The sequence below is a fragment of the Puma concolor genome, chromosome A2 (assembly GCF_028749965.1).
Source record: "Puma concolor isolate L17-30 chromosome A2, mPumCon1.1.hap2, whole genome shotgun sequence".
NCBI lineage: Eukaryota > Metazoa > Chordata > Mammalia > Carnivora > Felidae > Puma > Puma concolor.
Genome location: NC_141668.1, coordinates 156,417,239 through 156,434,479, shown reverse-complemented (window position 1 = coordinate 156,434,479; position 17,241 = coordinate 156,417,239). Strand labels below are relative to the sequence as shown.

The 17,241-nt window shown below is 49.8% G+C and overlaps 1 protein-coding gene across 15 annotated transcripts in view; it reads left to right on the top strand.

Annotated features, from left to right (window-relative positions):
- Positions 1–17,241, top strand: part of LARS2 (leucyl-tRNA synthetase 2, mitochondrial) — a 194,054-nt gene that overhangs the window by 171,792 nt on the left and 5,021 nt on the right. For 5 of the 15 annotated variants that reach the window (XM_086698442.1, XM_086698444.1, XM_086698441.1 and 2 more), the window contains 4 exons: positions 2,801–2,956; positions 3,764–3,875; positions 10,350–10,437; positions 15,353–15,480. In XM_086698442.1, the coding sequence (XP_086554568.1) occupies positions 2,801–2,956; positions 3,764–3,875; positions 10,350–10,437; positions 15,353–15,480 (484 nt within the window). Of the gene's footprint in view, positions 1–2,800; positions 3,876–10,349; positions 10,438–15,352; positions 15,481–17,241 lie in introns of those variants that run through there. The other 10 variants (XR_015248421.1, XM_086698443.1, XM_086698450.1 and 7 more) reach the window with 5 other exon arrangements.

Below are 17,241 nucleotides of genomic sequence, written 5' to 3'. Positions count from 1 at the left end.
TTATCTTAAAGAAGCATTTTTTTTCCCCATAGTCACAACCTAGTTTTAGAGCTGGAAGGTTCTTTTTTTTTTTTTTTAATTTTTTTTTTTTAACGTTTATTTATTTTTGAGACAGAGAGAGACAGAGCATGAACAGGGGAGGTGCAGAGAGAGAGGGAGACACAGAATCTGAAACAGGCTCCAGGCTCTGAGCTGTCAGCACAGAGCCCGACGCGGGGCTCGAACTCACAGACCACGAGATCATGACCTGAGCCGAAGTCGGACTCTCAACCGACCAAGCCACCCAGGCGCCCCTAGAGCTGGAAGGTTCTTAAAGATGGGCCCAAAATAACTTTAAAAAAAGGGAGGGGGACACCTGGGTGGCCCAGTCGGTTAAGCGGCTGACTTCGGCTCACGTCATGATCTCATGGTTTGTGGGTTCAAACCCTCCTGCATCAGGCTCTGGGCTGATGGTGCAGAGCCAGCTTGGGATCCTCTCTCTTCCTTTCTCTCTCTGCCCCTTCCCCCACTTGCGTGCTCTTTCTCTCTCTCTCTCTCTCTCTCTCTCTCTCTCAAAATAAATAAACTTAAAAAAAAAAATTTTCTCGCCCAACGACTCCCTTCCCTTCTGGCCCCCCCCCCCCCCCCACCATGGTTTGCCTGTGAGGACCTGACGACCAGGGAGGTTAGATGATGTGTCTGGTCGTTTAGTGACAAATCCATGACTGCATAAAACTTACCATTTTTAGTGTGTTAAAACGTGCCACGTTCAAAGGTAGATAAAAACTGGGGAAAACATTTTATAACAAAAATATCGGACATAAGGCTTAAGATTCTCAATATATAAAGAGCTCTTCACATACGAATATGAAATACCTAACCTAAAAGCGGTCAAAGGATGTGAAAGGAGGTAATTCACAGAAGGTAAGATAGAAATAACCCGTAAACTTGGCAGAAAAAAGTATTTGCCTCACTAATTATCGTGAAATGCAAATTAAAAACGCGGTGCTATTTTTTTTTTTTTTTTTTTTTTTTTTTGCCTATCAAATTTGCGGAGACTTTTTAAAGGCTGGTTTTTTAAGTGGTCACTCCTTCTTTTTTTTTTTTTTTTTCAACATTTATTTATTTTTGGGACAGAGAGAGACAGAGCATGAACAGGGGAGGGGCAGAGAGAGGGAGACATAGAATCGGAAACAGGGTCCAGACTCTGAGCCATCAGCCCAGAGCCCGATGCGGGGCTCGAACTCACAGACCGCAAGATCGTGACCTGGCTGAAGCCGGACGCTTAACCGACTGCGCCACCCAGGCGCCCCCTGCGGAGACTTTTTAACATAAAAGTCTGTGCTATTACAAAGGCACTGAGACCGTGTTACATATCAGCAGTGGCCATGGTTGATGTAACTTCTCCAGGAAGCGCTTTGACTTTGAGGTCAGTAGTCCTGCAGTTGTTTATGTCCTTTGATTCAGGGGTGCCCACTGGCCAGTGACTCGCAGTCACGGAGACATAGAACCCCAGCTGTCCTCAGAAGGGAAAATCCGGAAATGACTCCAGTCGTATCAATGAGAAGGAAATACACCACCGCCATTCACACTGTGCTTTCCAGGAATACTTAGTTTCAGAAACTGTTCGCGATACAATAGCAAGGAAGAACACACGATACAACAGTGTCTATGTGATAAAAACTCCAGTCAAGCCAAAGGGTATATGGGCAGATGTGGAAAGTCCCGTATTTTTGCATTTTTGGAGACCGGGATAAAATACATCAGTTTTCTTCTGGGTTGGACAACGCATGAGTGATTTCGCGTTTCCGAAATTTTCTTTGCCGAGTGTGTGTGATTTTTTTAATTGGGAAAAAATGGCAAATATTATAGAAAAAAGAAATTAAAAATGAAATGTCTACTCGCTGACCGTTCCATCTACAGCCCTTCTGGTTGACTCTCTCTGTACCCTCACCCGTGGAATTAGATTCCAATCTCTTAGGTTGTTTTGCAAAGATCATAGAGGCATTTTTTTTTTTTTAATGTATAGGAGCGCCTGGGTGGTTTATTCGGTTGAGCATCCAACTCTCGATTTCAGCTCAGGTCATGATCTCGCGGTTTGTGGGATCGAGCACCGCATCGGGCTCTGTGCTGACAGCATGGAGCCTGCTTAGGATTCTCTCTCTCCCTCTCTGCCCCTCCCCGGCACAAACCCCCCCTCCCCCATATAAATATATAAACATTTTTTTTTTTTAATTTTTTTTTCAACATTTATTTATTTTTGGGACAGAGAGAGACAGAGCATGAACGGGGGAGGGGCAGAGAGAGAGGGAGACACAGAATCGGAAACAGGCTCCAGGCTCCGAGCCATCAGCCCAGAGCCCGACGCGGGGCTCGAACTCACGGACCGCGAGATCGTGACCTGGCTGAAGTCGGACGCTTAACCGACTGCGCCACCCAGGCGCCCCTAAACATTTTTTTTAAATGTACAGTATTTTGTGAGGGGCTTCTGGGTAGCTCAGTCAGTTAAGCATCCAACTTAGGCTCAGGTCATGCTCTCTCGTCTCGTGGGTTCAGGCCCCACATCGGGCTCTGTGCTGACAGCTCAGAGCCTGGAGCCTGTTTCGGATTCTGTGTCTCCCTCTCTCTCTCTGTCCCTCCCCCATTCGTGCTCTCTCTCTCTCTCCAAAATAAACTTAAATTTTTTTTTTAAATATATAGTATTTTTGGCCTCTCTCTACCTAGCAAAATATCTATCATGGGGGCTTCCTACTTTTAATTTTAGCAAACATCATAAAATTAAACCAAAATTGTTTTTGTCACAATTGTTTTGTGAACATAGACTGGAGTGCCACCATCTCGCCAGGCTGGTTTTTATCGGGACTCGCCCAGCGTGCCTCGACAACCGCCAGCCTCTGGGAAACTCAGTGATGTCCTTCCCACAGCCACGTCGGGATGGCCCCTCTCCTTCCCCGCCGTCCTTGGACCACACTCGCCAGTTCACACCCTGCTTTGCTCACCACCGTTCCTCCCCTGCACCCTGTGACACCCTTAATTCCTCTGTCACTTGTCTCCCCAGTTGATAGTAAACCCCTTGAGGGCAGAGACTGTACCTTTCTGGACGTTTTATCCCCAAAGTCCAGCATAGGGTAGGTACCCCGTAAATTAGATGGGCGCGTGGCTGCGTCACCTGGCTAGCTGCACTGCAGGAAGAAACTGGGTGTTTATAGTAACTGGCAAAGCTGTTTAATAGAAGGAGGACCCCTGAGACCCCCGAGGGGGCAGAGGGACCCCTGTGCTAGACATTTGCACGTTGCGAAACCCGTGAGCAAGCCCGTGTGCGTGTCTCATGGGCTCCGAAGCACCCGGGAAATCCAGCAGAGCAGCTAGGAGTTGCACTCTGATTTCAGACAAAGCTGGATGCTCGTGGGAGCTGCGTTGCTTGGTTAACCACCTACCTGGGGGCAGGTTACTCTCCCTCTGTGACCCTTAGCTGCTTCATCCACCCGGTGGGGGAAAGAACACTGCCCCCCAGCGGTAGCTGTAGGAATCAAATGAGTCAGCCTCAGACTGAGGGTGTAGTACGTGCTCAGTTAAGAGTGGTGTCTTTGCTGTTGCTGCTGCTGCCCTCCTTGTCATACTAGGGTTAGATGGGGGACATTCTTCGTCCAGAGCAAACGGATGGCCAGGAGGGTTGCTGCTTGCCTGCCTGTGTCTCTGGACTTCAGATACATGGATGGCCTTCCTTCCCCAGGCTTATTCTGTGTGCCTCGGTGTTCTCACATTGTTCTTTTCTCTTCCCCAGCAAGCCTCGCAGAGAGTCGTTCTCCACAGCCCCGAGTTCGAGGACGCTGTGTGTGCCCTGACCGTGATGGCTGCCCCGATGGCCCCTCACATCACCTCGGAGCTCTGGGCAGGTAGGTGGGCGTGTCCTCGCCTGACCCATTACTGCTAACCAGGACGTGCTCCAGCCTCTTCTTGAACACGACCCGGGGCTCAGATGTCCTCAGGCGTGGGGTCCGACATTTGGCATCCGTACCTGGGACCCCTCTGTCTTGTAGTGGGAGTGGTGGGACTTCTGCGTGGTCACCCCCGCCAAAGGGGAGGACACTTCTCCGCTTCAGCACTCTGTGCCCAGACGAATGGGAATACTGGCGTCACCACAGGACACTCTCTCACAACTCAGTATCCCGCTCTCCCTATACCATGACCCCATGTTATCTTTTTAAGGTGGAAACTCGGGTTTAGTCCCACTTCATGGATGGAGAGCAGGGCACCTGGAATTATGGTTGCGGATCTAAACCTTAGTCGCTTAGACGGGGATTCAGTCTCTCCAGCGGCCCATTATTGCTGAACTGGGCACCGAGGCGTGTCCCCCTGCCCGAGGCTCAGGTGAATCAGCTGCAGAAGCCTCTGCCCCTCCCGCCCCCCTTGGAGGTCCTAGTTCTGGAGCCTTGGGGAGTGACTGGAGGGCCTGTTTTTAACCACCTGCTCGGTGATTCTGATGTGCGGGCAAGCGGGGGGGACTGTGGCCCTCTGCTGTTAAGACCTGGCCCTCACATGAAAGCTTAAGGTAGGACCTCATGCACTTTTCCTCTCGTAAGGTAGCCCCATGAGAACGTTTTTCAGGGCCCATTGGTCATTCTCAAAGGCTGTCGCTAGAAACACTTATGTCCTCTCCTTTTAAGAAATAATTTAGGGGCGCTTGGGTGGCTCAGTCGGTTAAGCGGCCGACTTCGGCTCAGGTCATGATCTCGCGGTCCGTGAGTTCGAGCCCCGCGTCGGGCTCTGTGCTGACAGCTCAGAGCCTGGAGCCTGTTTCCGATTCTGTGTCTCCCTCCCTCTGACCTTCCCCCGTTCATGCTCTGTCTCCCTGTCTCAAAAAAAAAAAAAAAAAAAGTTAAAAAAGAGATAATTTAAACATTCTTCACACTAAGCTGCCTTCAGCAGTTAATTCTTTCTTTTCCTTGTACTCATCTCTATTTTTTGTTAATTTTGATACGGGATTACCTCTTCAGGTGGTATATGAGGCTCATCGTGGGTTCCCATTTTCGATTTTTGGACACTTAGACCACTTATAATTATACAATATCGTTTTAAAAGTTGAACAGCTATGTTTGTGTCCACATGCAAAATCATTTCCTTACAACACATATCTAGACATAATGCTTGCTCCGAAGGGACGTAAAATACCCCTTGAGAGAGCGCAAGCGGGAGGGGGGCAGGGGATCGGAAGCGGGCCCTGTGCTGACAGCCGCGAGCCCGACCTGGGGCTCGAACCCATAAACCGTGAGATGGTGACCTGAGCCGGAGCCGGATGCTCCACCGACTGAGCCACCCGGGCGCCCCAAACTACTAAGGCTTTCGAGACGCATTTTCAGATCCGCTTCCAAAAATTCTCTGGAGCGCTGGCGAAGCTGCTCGGACGAGAGCATCCGTCACGATTCCCGGTGTTTTGCAAGGACTTTGCAGTGCCTCTGTGGTGAACTCATCCCGCATGCTGGAACAGCCCCGCCTGGGCCCACTCCGTCCCCCGGAAATCCTGAGTGACACCCTCGCTGAGCCTTGGCTGCCGCGAGGGTGAGCGTCGGGGCCGCACGCCTTCTGTGGCCAGTGTGGGTGGTTAAGTCTTAGAGGGGCTCGGGCCCCCGGGCCTCGGCCTCAGTGTCAGAGGCCTAGTGTGGCCTGCGGGGACGGACTCAAGACGGAGTATGTGGCACAGGTCGGCCACCCTCTACATGGGCTTCCTCCGATGAGGTTTCCCCCGGTTAGCAAAAAATTCACTTCCGAGTATTTCCAGTTTGAAAACGAGACACATCTGTCAACATTTTGATTTTTTTTTTTTTTAACCCGTAAACGTTTTTCATGACTGCATTAATTGTCCACAGGCATGACTTTGGTAACTGTTCCAGTCACGTGTCTAACACTCGTTCCCATCATCCACTGTGGACAATTCTGTGCGTAAATCTGTGTTCCCGCTTCAGAGGATGCCCTTGAAGCGGGAAGGTTAGGAATGTTTTTAAGACTCTTGATGTATGTCGCCAGATTATTTTCCTGAAAAGTTATCCCCGCTTCCACTCCACGCCTGTTTTTCAAGCGTATGTTCTGTTTCACTGATTTAATTATTGGATTTTTCCATACGGTTTTAACATCTGGTGGGCTAGCCTCCCTTCATTCCTTTTTCATAATTTTTTTAGCTCCTCTCACCTGTTTTTTCTTCTCAGTAGAACTCTGGTATAATTTTTTTAATGTTTACTCATTAAACATTTTAAATTCATTAAACTCTTTATTTGAGTTTATTCATTAAACTCTTAATGTTTATTCATTAAACTCTTTATTTGAGAAAGAGAGAGACAGAGCACTAGTGGGGTAGGGGCAGAGAGAGGGCGGGAGGCGGGGCGGCGGGGAGGACAGAGGATCTGAAGTGAGCTATGCGCTGACAGCAGAGAGCCTGATGTAGGGGATGTGGGGCTTGAACTCACCAACCATGAGATCATCACCTGAGCTGAAGTCAGGTGTTTAACCAACTGAGCCACCCAGGTGCCCAGTCCCATGCATTTCTTAAGATTATTCTCAAGTGGGTTTTTGTTGTCGTTGTTCTTGTATTTTATCTACGCTCTTGTGACTGGAATATTTTTTCTTTTACAATTTTTGACTGGTAATGGCTGGCATGTAATTTTTTAAAATTTATTTGCATACTTATTCTCTGACCCAGATTCCCTTCCAATTTCTCATACGTTGTGTAAGGGCTAAAATCCTCTTAGATTTTTTAGGATGCTGTGATCAGCAAATAAGGATAAGCATTGTCTTCCTTTCTAATGGTTAGAAAGGTCTCCGTGTGTGTGTACGTACTGCTTAGAAAACCCTACAGGTCGTTCAAGAATGCTGGTGCCAGACAGCCCTGTCTCACTTCTTTTTAAAAAAATTTTTTTTTTCAACGTTTATTTATTTTTGGGACAGAGAGAGACAGAGCATGAACGGGGGAGGGGCAGAGAGAGAGGGAGACACAGAATCAGAAACAGGCTCCAGGCTCTGAGCCATCAGCCCAGAGCCTGACGCGGGGCTCGAACTCCCAGACCGCGAGATCGTGACCTGGCTGAAGTCGGACGCTTAACCGACTGAGCCACCCAGGCGCCCCTAAGCCCTGTCTCACTTCTAGAAGGAAAGGGAACTAATGCGGGGTGCCTGGGTGGCTCAATCAGCTAAACATCTGACTTCGACTCAGGTCATGATCTCATGGTCTGTGAGTTCAAGCCCCGCATCGGGTTCTGTGCCGACAGCTCAGAGCCTGGAGCCTGCTTGTGATGCTGTGTCTCCCTCTCCCTCTCTGCCCCTAACCCACTCGCATTCTGTCTCTGTCTCTCAAAAATAAATAAACATTAAAAAAATTTTTTTTTTTTTAAGCAAGGAAACTCACGCTTCCCTGTTGGGCTTGATGTTGGCTGTGGGTTGAGGATAGATATTCCCTATAATGTTAAGGAAACAGCTTTCCGTCCTTGTTTTCCAGAACTGATATTAGGAGTGGGAGCTGTGTTTTACTTAACATCCATTCTTCCAGTGTTAAGGTGTTTGTATCATTTGCTTTTAACTTCCCCCTCTGCCCCGTTGATATGACTTAGGTCCAGTTAATCGATTGCCTAATATTAAGCTCTCCTGGGATGGATTTCTCTTGACCGTGGTGTCATGGACTTTTAATGTACCGTTAAATTCTACCTGCTACAGTTTTATTTAGAAATGGGCCGTTTTTCTCCTGAGGAAGACCAGCCTTTCTCAGTAGGCGTGGTCAGGTTTAGAAATGAGGGTTTCACCGACTTCACCCGATGAATTGTGTTGGTTTCCTTCTGTGTTTTGCCTTGTCTTAGACTATAAAGGATGAGTCGTTTGCCCGTTCTTTGCGGAATAGACAGAGTGCCCCAAAGGGAGTTTGGTACAGGCCCTGCTATGCTGTTGCCGTATTATGCAGCCTTTTCTTATCTCCTGGGGAAGGAAACCTGGCTCTTTCATTTAGCATTGGCGACCACATTACGTTTTTTAAATGGCGTGCTGTTCACTCTTTCCTAGTCTTCCTTTGCTCTAAAGCAAACCAATCTAACTTGCAATAAACTCCCTCTTATCCTGGAATATACATGTCTCTTTCTTTTATCTTCTTTGTCCCGCATTCTCGGTTTTCCTCCCTCATCTCATTTCTCCCACAAAAGAGTAAAGTCAGTGGGATTTGCTGAAACCCCCTCCTTGGCTGCCCCTTCAGTTGCATTGCCGGGGGGAGGGGGCAGACCGGATCTACTCTCCCCAGGGCCCCCTCCCTACCCAGCAGGTCTTAGGATACGAGTTTGCACCGTGGGCGTGGCCCTGCCAGTCTGTCCTTCAGCTTTGCGACAGGATCGTCAACAGACATATGCTAAAGTATTAGGATAGAAAGGCCTGTTCTAGACCTTGCTCCATGATTCTCCCTACACAGTACACGTGGCTTTTGTGAGCTGTGTTATAAGTACGTATAGCTTGATTCTTAGTTTTGCTACAGTGTTTCATTCAGTCGGTTTATAGAGCATGTATTATGTGCCACCCTCCGTTCTGGGGCATCTGTGGGAGAGCTGGCGAGGGCCTTCTAGTTAAGGTCTTCCCTCAAGCTTTACAAATTCATGGCAACTAATTTTGTTTTTGTTTTTGTTTTTGTTTTTAATGTTTGTTAATTTATTTCGAGAGAGAGAGTGTGTGTGTGCACACAAGAGCAGGAGAAAGAGAGAGAGAGAGACTCCCAACTGGGCCCTGTGCTGTCAGCACAGAGCTCCGCGCGGGGCTCAAACCCACGAACCGTGAGATCATGACCGGAGCTGAAATCAAGAGTCAGACTCAACCGACTAAGCCACCCAGGTGCCCCCTAATTTTGTTTTTTTTTTTTTAATTCAAAGAAGTAATGGGAAGCCTTTGTCTCCGGGCTGTCCCCGTGTGTGTGTGTGGCCCCCTCTGAATGAGCAGCTGGGGCCATAACATAGTCAAGTGAGGAGTCCCCGCACCTGGTGTGGCAGTCTGGTCATTGACTCACAGGCGCGGGTCAGGTGCCCTCAGGAGAGAATGGAGATGTGACCCCTCCCCGGCCCTCCCAGAACTAAAGAGGGCCAGCGTCTCCAGGTGTGGGAAGTCCTTTGCAGACAGAAGCCCTGTGTCGCGAGGAGCTTCATTATTGTCATCTCACACCGCTGGTCATTCTTGAGCCAAGGCTTTGCACGGTTTTCACACGCACGTGTCTGTTCTAGAAAACTCAGCTTTCACGTTGGCTTCAGGTTTCATTCCCGCATCTTTGGAAGGTAACTCAGAATGGCTATAAAAGGGAATGCGGCGAGGGGCGGGATGGTCAGAAATGGCCATTTCCCAGAGTTCCCTAGAGAAGCAGATTTTCACAGGACAGGCTCTCTCCCAGAGAGCAGCAGAATTGAGACCGGTCCCCTAGGGGAGGTCCGGAGCCCTGTGGGCTAAATGGCCGCCATCGCTGTGGATAAAAAGGAAACATTTCAGAGGAGCTTGAATAGTCCCCTACCAGTCCCTTCAAGAGCCAGTGAAGACCTTCAGTAGGAAACAGAACCAATGTCTTGGCAGTGGGCGAAAGCTGTAACAGGATGAGGAAATCTTTTTTCCTTCCTGAAGTTTTGGATCTAAGAAGCTCAAGACACCACGTCTGAATTTACACAGTTCTCTTTTGTGCACCATAATAGGGTATTGTCCTAATCCAGACAAGGGGTGGTGGCTGCTCGCTTAGGGCAATTTTGTGTATTTGGAGTCACTGATACTGTTTCCAGACGAAGGACACAAGGTTTCCTTTGGTGGTGGACAGTAAAAAGGCAGAAAGTCACCCACCAGGGAGCTTCTTGGTGGTACTGCGGTTGGAGATCTAATTTCATCATCCTGAAAAATGACTTTTCTAACCGGCAACAGCGTGGATGGATCCCAAGGGGATTATGCTGGGTGAAAAAAGTCAGTCTCAAAAGGTTATATACTCTGAGTCCATTTATACATAACGTTCTCAAAGTAACTAATTTATAGAGAGAGAAAACACAGTAGTGGTTGCCAGGGGGTTAGGGGCTGGGCAGAGGGGGTGGTGGCCATGAAAAGGAGAACACAAGGGGGCACCTGGGTGGCTCAGTCGGTTGAGGTCAGGTCGTGATCTCACGGTTCATGAGTTCAAGCCCCACATGGGCTCTTTGCTGACAGTGCAGAGCCTGCTTGGGATTCTCTCTCTCTCTCTCTCTCTCTCTCTCTCTCTCTTTCTCTCTCGGCCCCTCCTCCACTCATGCTCTCTCTCAAAATAAATCAATAAGCTTCAAAAAAAAAGAATTTAATCTGACACTAGAACTCCATGCATGTAGTCCGTGAAATGCGTATCTGTTTCTATGCAGATGTTGGCATTCTGTATCGACACTTACGGGCGGGCGTACCTGTTCTTTTGTTTACCAGCCACATTGTGTCCCACCCTACGAAGGCTCTGTAAGTCATTTGGGTGGTTTTTCTTTTGCTATTTTTTTGTGCTGCTTTGGGGTTAGCCTCTTGTCCAAACTACGAGTTATTTAAAATGTGGCGGTGACTTCGGCCAGGTCACGATCTCACAGTCCATGAGTTCGAGCCCCGCGTCGGGCTCTGGGCTGATGGCTCAGAGCCTGGAGCCTGTTTCCGATTCTGTGTCTCCCTCTCTCTCTGCCCCTCCCCCGTTCATGCTCTGTCTCTCTCTGTCCCAAAAATAAATAAACGTTGAAAAAAAAAATTTTTTTTAAATGTGGCGGTAAGCTCTCTGTTCTTCTGGCCATTTTTAGGGTTGCACAGGGAGGTTTCTGTCTGGACTCCTGCCTCAGGCTTTACCTTGTGGGGGCTTCGGGTCTTTCATCAGCACCTTAATTGTGAGGTCACAGCAAGGTGACCCTGTGCCCCCCGCTTAGGCGTTCCGAAGTAACTCGCAGCCCTCAAAGCCCCAGGCTGCCGCCATGGATCCATTTTTCCTCTTAAAAGTGGCTGTAAAAAAGTGTAGTGTAGCATTTTGCCACACGTATGTGTTTTGTTCCTCAATTTCAACAAAATTACAAACGTACAAATCGTGTGTGTGTGTGTGTGTGTGTGTGTGTGTGTGTGTGTGTGTTTGTGTCCATTGTAAAGGAGAGTAAGTTCTCACTGATGGTCTGAGGGCATTTTACATACGAATACGCATGTGCGTGTCAGCGTCGTTATTTCAAAAGAAAGTCAGCAGGACCCCTTCTGTGGGCAAAAGCCAAAATCTAGCGGCATCACATCCTGTCCATTTCCTTGGAATCGCCAGGGCTGGATGAGGCTCGGGGGGGATCAGAGGCCATGGAGTCCCCAAGCCCACCCTTACGTGTGTGTGAGAGCGCGGGGCCGGGGTGGCAGCCAGCCTGGTGACGGCCAGCAAGAGAGGCCGCCGGCCACAGACACCGTGACCGCCCTAGCACTTGCTCCCGGCGTGGCGACCTTGCCAGTGCTCCGCGCATGAGAGGAGGCTCGGTTCAGCTGTTTCGGTCACTTGCCTGGAAGGTCAGTGACGACAGCTCTCCCAGAGGAGGGGTCGGAAGGGGGTGGGCCGTAGGCAACAGCCGGCCCCCGCATGGTAGCCTTGTGCTCCACGGCCTTGACACTTCCCAAAGTGTTCAGACTTTGTCCAGGTGCTAACCCAGAGGCCAGCTCTCGGACCCGGGCTGTGTGATGTAAAGAAACCATTGTTTTTGCTATGCGAATGTTGGGTAGTTTTACCTCCCTAAAGAGTAGAGAGGCAAAAACAGGGCCTAGAACCCACCGGGAGTTTCTGTTCCTCCCCGCTGAGCAGGATGGCCACACCCCTGTCTATAGGGAAACCCTGGCAGGGACCCAGGCTGCTATAAATAAGCATCCTGATCGCTCCAGGAAGGCTGGGCTTCCTCATTTTTTTTTTATTGTGGAATTTGTAACAGCTTCTGCCCAGAACATTTGTGTCCGAGGCCCTTTCATCTCCCAGGCATCCTGTACAATTACCATGTGGAGGGTCTGGAATCCGTCCCGCTGCAGCTGGGTCACAGGACAAGGCAGACTGGGCCAGCCTGCTAAAATAAAGACGTGATTATCTCCCTCCTGTGACCTCTGTCTTGTATTTAGATAGGAGTCATAATAGCACCCCTTCTGAGGAACAAGCAGGAAGCTCCTTTCGGCTTCGGCCAAAACGCACATCTGTCAGGAATGGAGTAGGTCCATTGGCAAGTGCTGGAACCCCGGGGCACAGGGGCCAGCTGGGCCCCAGGAATACATCTTTGATGCTGCTCGATTCTCAGACTCTGGCAGGCGTTCACTTCCCTCAGACCGACTGGCAGCATGGGGTTACAGCAAGAGTGCCAGAGAGTGAAACATACAATAAGCAACACATAAGTGCGCGATACCAGCACAAGAATCACGACAGAGGTGCCCGGAGTAGAATGGGTCAGCGCCGCTCCAGAGTGAGCCGTGGACCCGGGGCCGGTCTGGGAACAACCCACGAGGAGATAAGCAGCCTGAGCTTACAAGGTGGATCACCTCTGCCTCTACGCACACACCGGGGGGTAGGCCGACCAGTTTCTTTCAGGAGCGCGACCCTCTCGAGGAAGCCGCACGTTGGTCCACGCTCTGGCCGAGCTCTACCAAATCCCGGACGGCCACTTTGAGAGCTACTTGTAAGAGCTTTGGAGAATCCAGAAATCATCCCGACTACAGGGTATTGTAAAAGAAAAATCACAAACCGATAGGGAAGGGGAAGTTGACTCTGCCAACCAGGTTTGGAAACTTGACCGTGTAATGTTCTTTCACGTCACCCACAAAAGAAGGCACAGCTGATTCAACGGGGAACACAGAGAAACCCTACAAAGAAACCAGAAGAGGGGCACCTGGGTGGTTCAGCCAGTTGAGCGTCTGACTCTTGGTTTCGGCTCGGGTCACGGTCTCACAATTTCCCGAGTTTGAGCCCCGCGCCCGGCCCTGTGCTGCAGTGCTGTGACTGCTTGGGATCCTCTCTCTCTCTCTGCCCCTCCCCCACTTGTGCTGTCTGTGTCTCTCTCAAATAAGTAATAAATTTTAAAAGGTAAAAAAATAAAAAGACAAAAAAAAATTAGAAAAAAACAGAAGAAAAATTTTGAACTGATCTCACAGTGTGGGAAACCTTGATTTCAAAATACCCTTTCAAATTACTGAAGTATTCAATGTTTTTGGTAGAGAATCTGTTAACACATTAAAAGAAAAAGGGCCCCTGGGGAGCTCAGTCGGTTAAGCATCCGACTTCGGCTCAGGTCATGATCCCGTGGTTCCTGAGTTCGAGCCCCGCGTCGGGCTCTGTGCTGACATTTCGGAGCCTGGAGCCTGCTTCGGTTTCTGTGTCTCCCTCTCTCTCTCTGCCTCTCCCCCACTCACGCTCTGTCTCTGTCTCCCAAAAAATAAACAAATGTTAAGGAAAAATTTTTCAAGAAAGAAAGATCACCTGTGCTCCCACCTCCAAGATACAGTCACTGCTGGTATTGTGTTCCATTCCCTGTGACCTTTTGTCCGTTCGTATAAACATTTACTAAAACTAGAGTCGTGTTATGTGTGCTATTGTATACCATCCTTTCCCATGAAATTAATCACTATTTTATTTATTCTTTAAATGTTTATTTACTTTTGAGAGCGAGAGAGAAGGAGCACACACATGTGCAGGGGAGGGGCAGAGACAGAGGGAGGGCAGAAGATCTTAAGGGGGCTCTGAGCTGTCAGCACAGAGCCCGACGCGGGCCTCAAATTCACAAGCCGTGAGACCATGACCTGAGCTGAAGTCGGACGCTTAATGGACTGAGCCACCCAGGCTCTCTAATTAATTATGATTTTATTTTTTTTATTAAAAAAAATTTTTTTTAACGTTTATTTATTTTTGAGACAGAGAAAGACAGAGCATGAACGGGGGAGGGTCAGAGAGAGGGAGACTCAGAATCCGAAAGAGGCCCCAGGCTCCAAACTGTCAGCACAGAGACCAACGCGGGGCTCGAACTCACGGACCGCAAGATCATGACCTGAGCCGAAGTCGGCCGCTTAACCAACTGAGCCACCCAGGCGCCCCTCTAATTAAGTATGATTTTAAAGTAGTGAAACAAAAGGAATACAGAACTCCATATACAGCATGATCCTGACGGTAGTGGGTTGTTTTGGTGGGGTTGGTTTATATATATCCTAGCCATTAAATACATTACTATCTTCCCAAACAAGAAGCTTAAAAAATGCTGTCCAGATGAACATGATTTTCTTCTTTATAGTCTGACCTTTTCTGCCAGGAGCAGGCATTACTTCAGGGAAAATAAAACGTTGTCGGTCCCAACACAGGGTTCCTGGCACTCTGGTGTTGGTGGGATTCATTCCCTCTGTGTCAGAGCTGGCTTCAGACCATTCGCTGAGGCATGGGCTCCTCCCTCAAACGCATCTTCTGGGCTCAAGGCTAATGACGAGGAGGAGGTGTGCAAGGGCCACCCCCGGAAAAGCCAATCACAGCATGAGGAATGCCGCCACGTTCCCTGCCATCCCCCGTCCAGGGCCCACCTCCAGGAGGACGAGGAGGCAGTCAGGGTGCAGCCGCACTGGTAGTGCCCAGGGATCTGCTTTCTGATGCGTGTCTTTCCTGCACGTTTGGGGGCCTCTCTTGTGCTCATGAGATCGGCAGCGACTTTGCAGGCCAAGCCTTTCCTGCTCAGAAGCCCCCGGCTGAAGTCCCCGGGCAGCCCTGCAGGTGTGGAGCCCGCCTGTGCCTGCTTTGGGGCCACAGCACGACACGCTCAGGGACGCAGACTTGTGGGCTTTGATTCCTCACCGCCTCCTCAGGTTCCACCCACCTGAGCCAAGGCCAGCTCTTTCCAGTTCAGCCCTTGGCAGGAGCCCCTCTCGAGAAGAGGTCGAGTGTGAAGGCTGAGATCCCTCTGAGAAGGTCAAGAAGGAACGCCGTGCTGTTCTCAGTGTGTTGGCTCCAGTGATGATGAGTAAAAGGACCCGGCGGGAGGGCCTCGCGGACCACAAGTAATCACAGGCAGGAAAGGAAGCGAGCACAGCTCGTTATTTTGGGATCCGCTCTCAGGAGCACAAAGGCATTCCTTCATCAACAGAACCGCAGAGACCAGATCAGCGGCCTTATTGTTCCCAAAATGCACACTTTAGAACCACGTGTCCACCCATCTTTACAGCTCTGGGTGCTGTTGAAAATAGTTGGGGGGGGCTACCCATAAACCCAGGCCAGAGTAAGTGGGGGGGCACCTGCCAGGCTGTGAAAAAGCCTTAGTGCGGCCTCAGGCAGCTCCACGCCGGGCTGTGCCGGGGCGAAAGCGACTCCCCCTGCCCCCCCGTGAGCCCTGCGTGTTCAGTGACCCTCTGTGCCTTGGCATTGCAGGCCTGCAACAGGTGCCCGGGAAGCTGTGTGCCCACTATGCCTGGGACGCCGGCGTGCTGCTTCAGGCGTGGCCGACCGTGGACCCGCAGTTCCTTCAGCAGCCCGACGTCGTGGAGATGGCCGTCCTGGTGAGTCTCTCCCGCAGCCCCAGAGTCTGGGAGTCTCCCAGCCCCGCGCGAGACCCACAGCCACTGTCTGGGCCTTTCCAGCCTACCCCGCCCTCAGCCTGACCGTCCCACCCGTCTTTGCTTTGCACACTTCAGTTTTGAGGTCACCGCATACCAAAAGCTTGTGAGCATAAAATAAATACTCAGGGCCCTCCAGGGATTAGAAAGTGGAAAATAGAACCCTGTCCTGCGTTACAGGTTCTGATCGTCTTGTTCTCCAGCCGTGTTCCAGTCTCCTCTTCCGTCTGTTTCGTTCAGCTGCTCTTGGTTCATTTAGGGAGGAGGGTGAGAGTGAGGAGGTGGGCAGAACAGGAGCACCTCACTGAAAAATCTCTTTCAGAAAGGCTACATCAAGTTTCTTTTGCAGGGGGGACGCCTCGGTGACTCAGTCAGTGGAGCTTCCAACTCGTGATCTCAGGGTCGCGGATTTGAGCCCCGCATTGGGCTCCGTGCTGGGCATAGACCCTACTTAAAAAAAAAAAAAAAAAAAGGAATTTTTTTTTTGGTAAATTGCATCATTGTAGGTACATAAAAGACATTTTTTATTTCAACCTTTTATAGAGCAGGTAACTCTAATAGTTTATCTTTTGTATGATTGTTACATATGTAAGCTGATGTGGCTGAACTGGGGGACCTCTTAGCACACACGTCTCTGAACCACGTATGGGGCCAGGTCATTCACATCCAAAATCGAAGTAAACTCTTCTCACTCAGTGAAGTAGGCGTTTCCATTCTCAGTGTTTGCAGTGGAGAAATCAGAGAAGTTGGTCGCCTTGACCGGGTTTATTGATTCATCAGTAGTTCTCACGTTACCATCAGGCACAGTGCTAGGCTCTGGGGATACAAATCAAACAGGACACACAGGGTCCCTAATACCTACAGAGCTGTAAGCCGAGTGGGAGAGACAGGAAAGAGAAAAAGGAAAGAAAAATATTACTGCAAATTGTGAAAAAGGCCATGAAGACATCACCCAGGGGCTGAGGGAGAGCACAGCCTCCCAGGGTCCTGGTCTGCCAGGCAGGTGCAAACCCTGCCCTTCTGTGTCTGTGCAAACCCTGGGCCCAGCAGGTGGGTGGATGTGTGGAGAAACGGCTTCATGCAGGAGGCTCAGCCCCTCGGAAGCCACTCTGTCTCCACACCACCTCCCCTGGTGCTTGGTTCCGCACTGACCCTGCTTTGCCTCCCCCACGGAGAGGAGGACATGGGCCTGGCCTGGAGGGCTTCTTCCAAAAGTCTCAAAGTCAAAAACAGCTCTGTGGCACAGAGAAGCCGTTTCTTACTTTAAGTAATGTCTGTAAGAAAGATCTCAGGGCGCCTGGGTGGCTCAGTCAGTTAAGCGTCCAACTTTGGCTCAGGTCATGATCTCGCGGTCCGTGAGCTCGAGCCCCGCGTCGGACTCTGTGCTGACAGCTCAGAGCCTGGAGCCTGTTTCAGATTCTTTGTCTCCCCCTCTCTCTGTCCCTCCCCCACTTATGCTCTCTTTCTCTCTCGAAAATAAATAAACATTAAAAAAAATTTTTTTTTAAATAAGAAAGATCTCGTGGGCCCCTGAGAACACGTCCTCCGCACACTGAGAAATGCCAGCTTGAGGAACTGGAGGTTTAGCCTATGCAGTATCATTCCACTTTGATCACTGCAGAAAAGAAATTTCGTTTTGGTAATTGGCGAAATGGTTTCAGATTGTCGTTGAAATGAAAACTCAGAGTTTAAAATGTTTGCAAA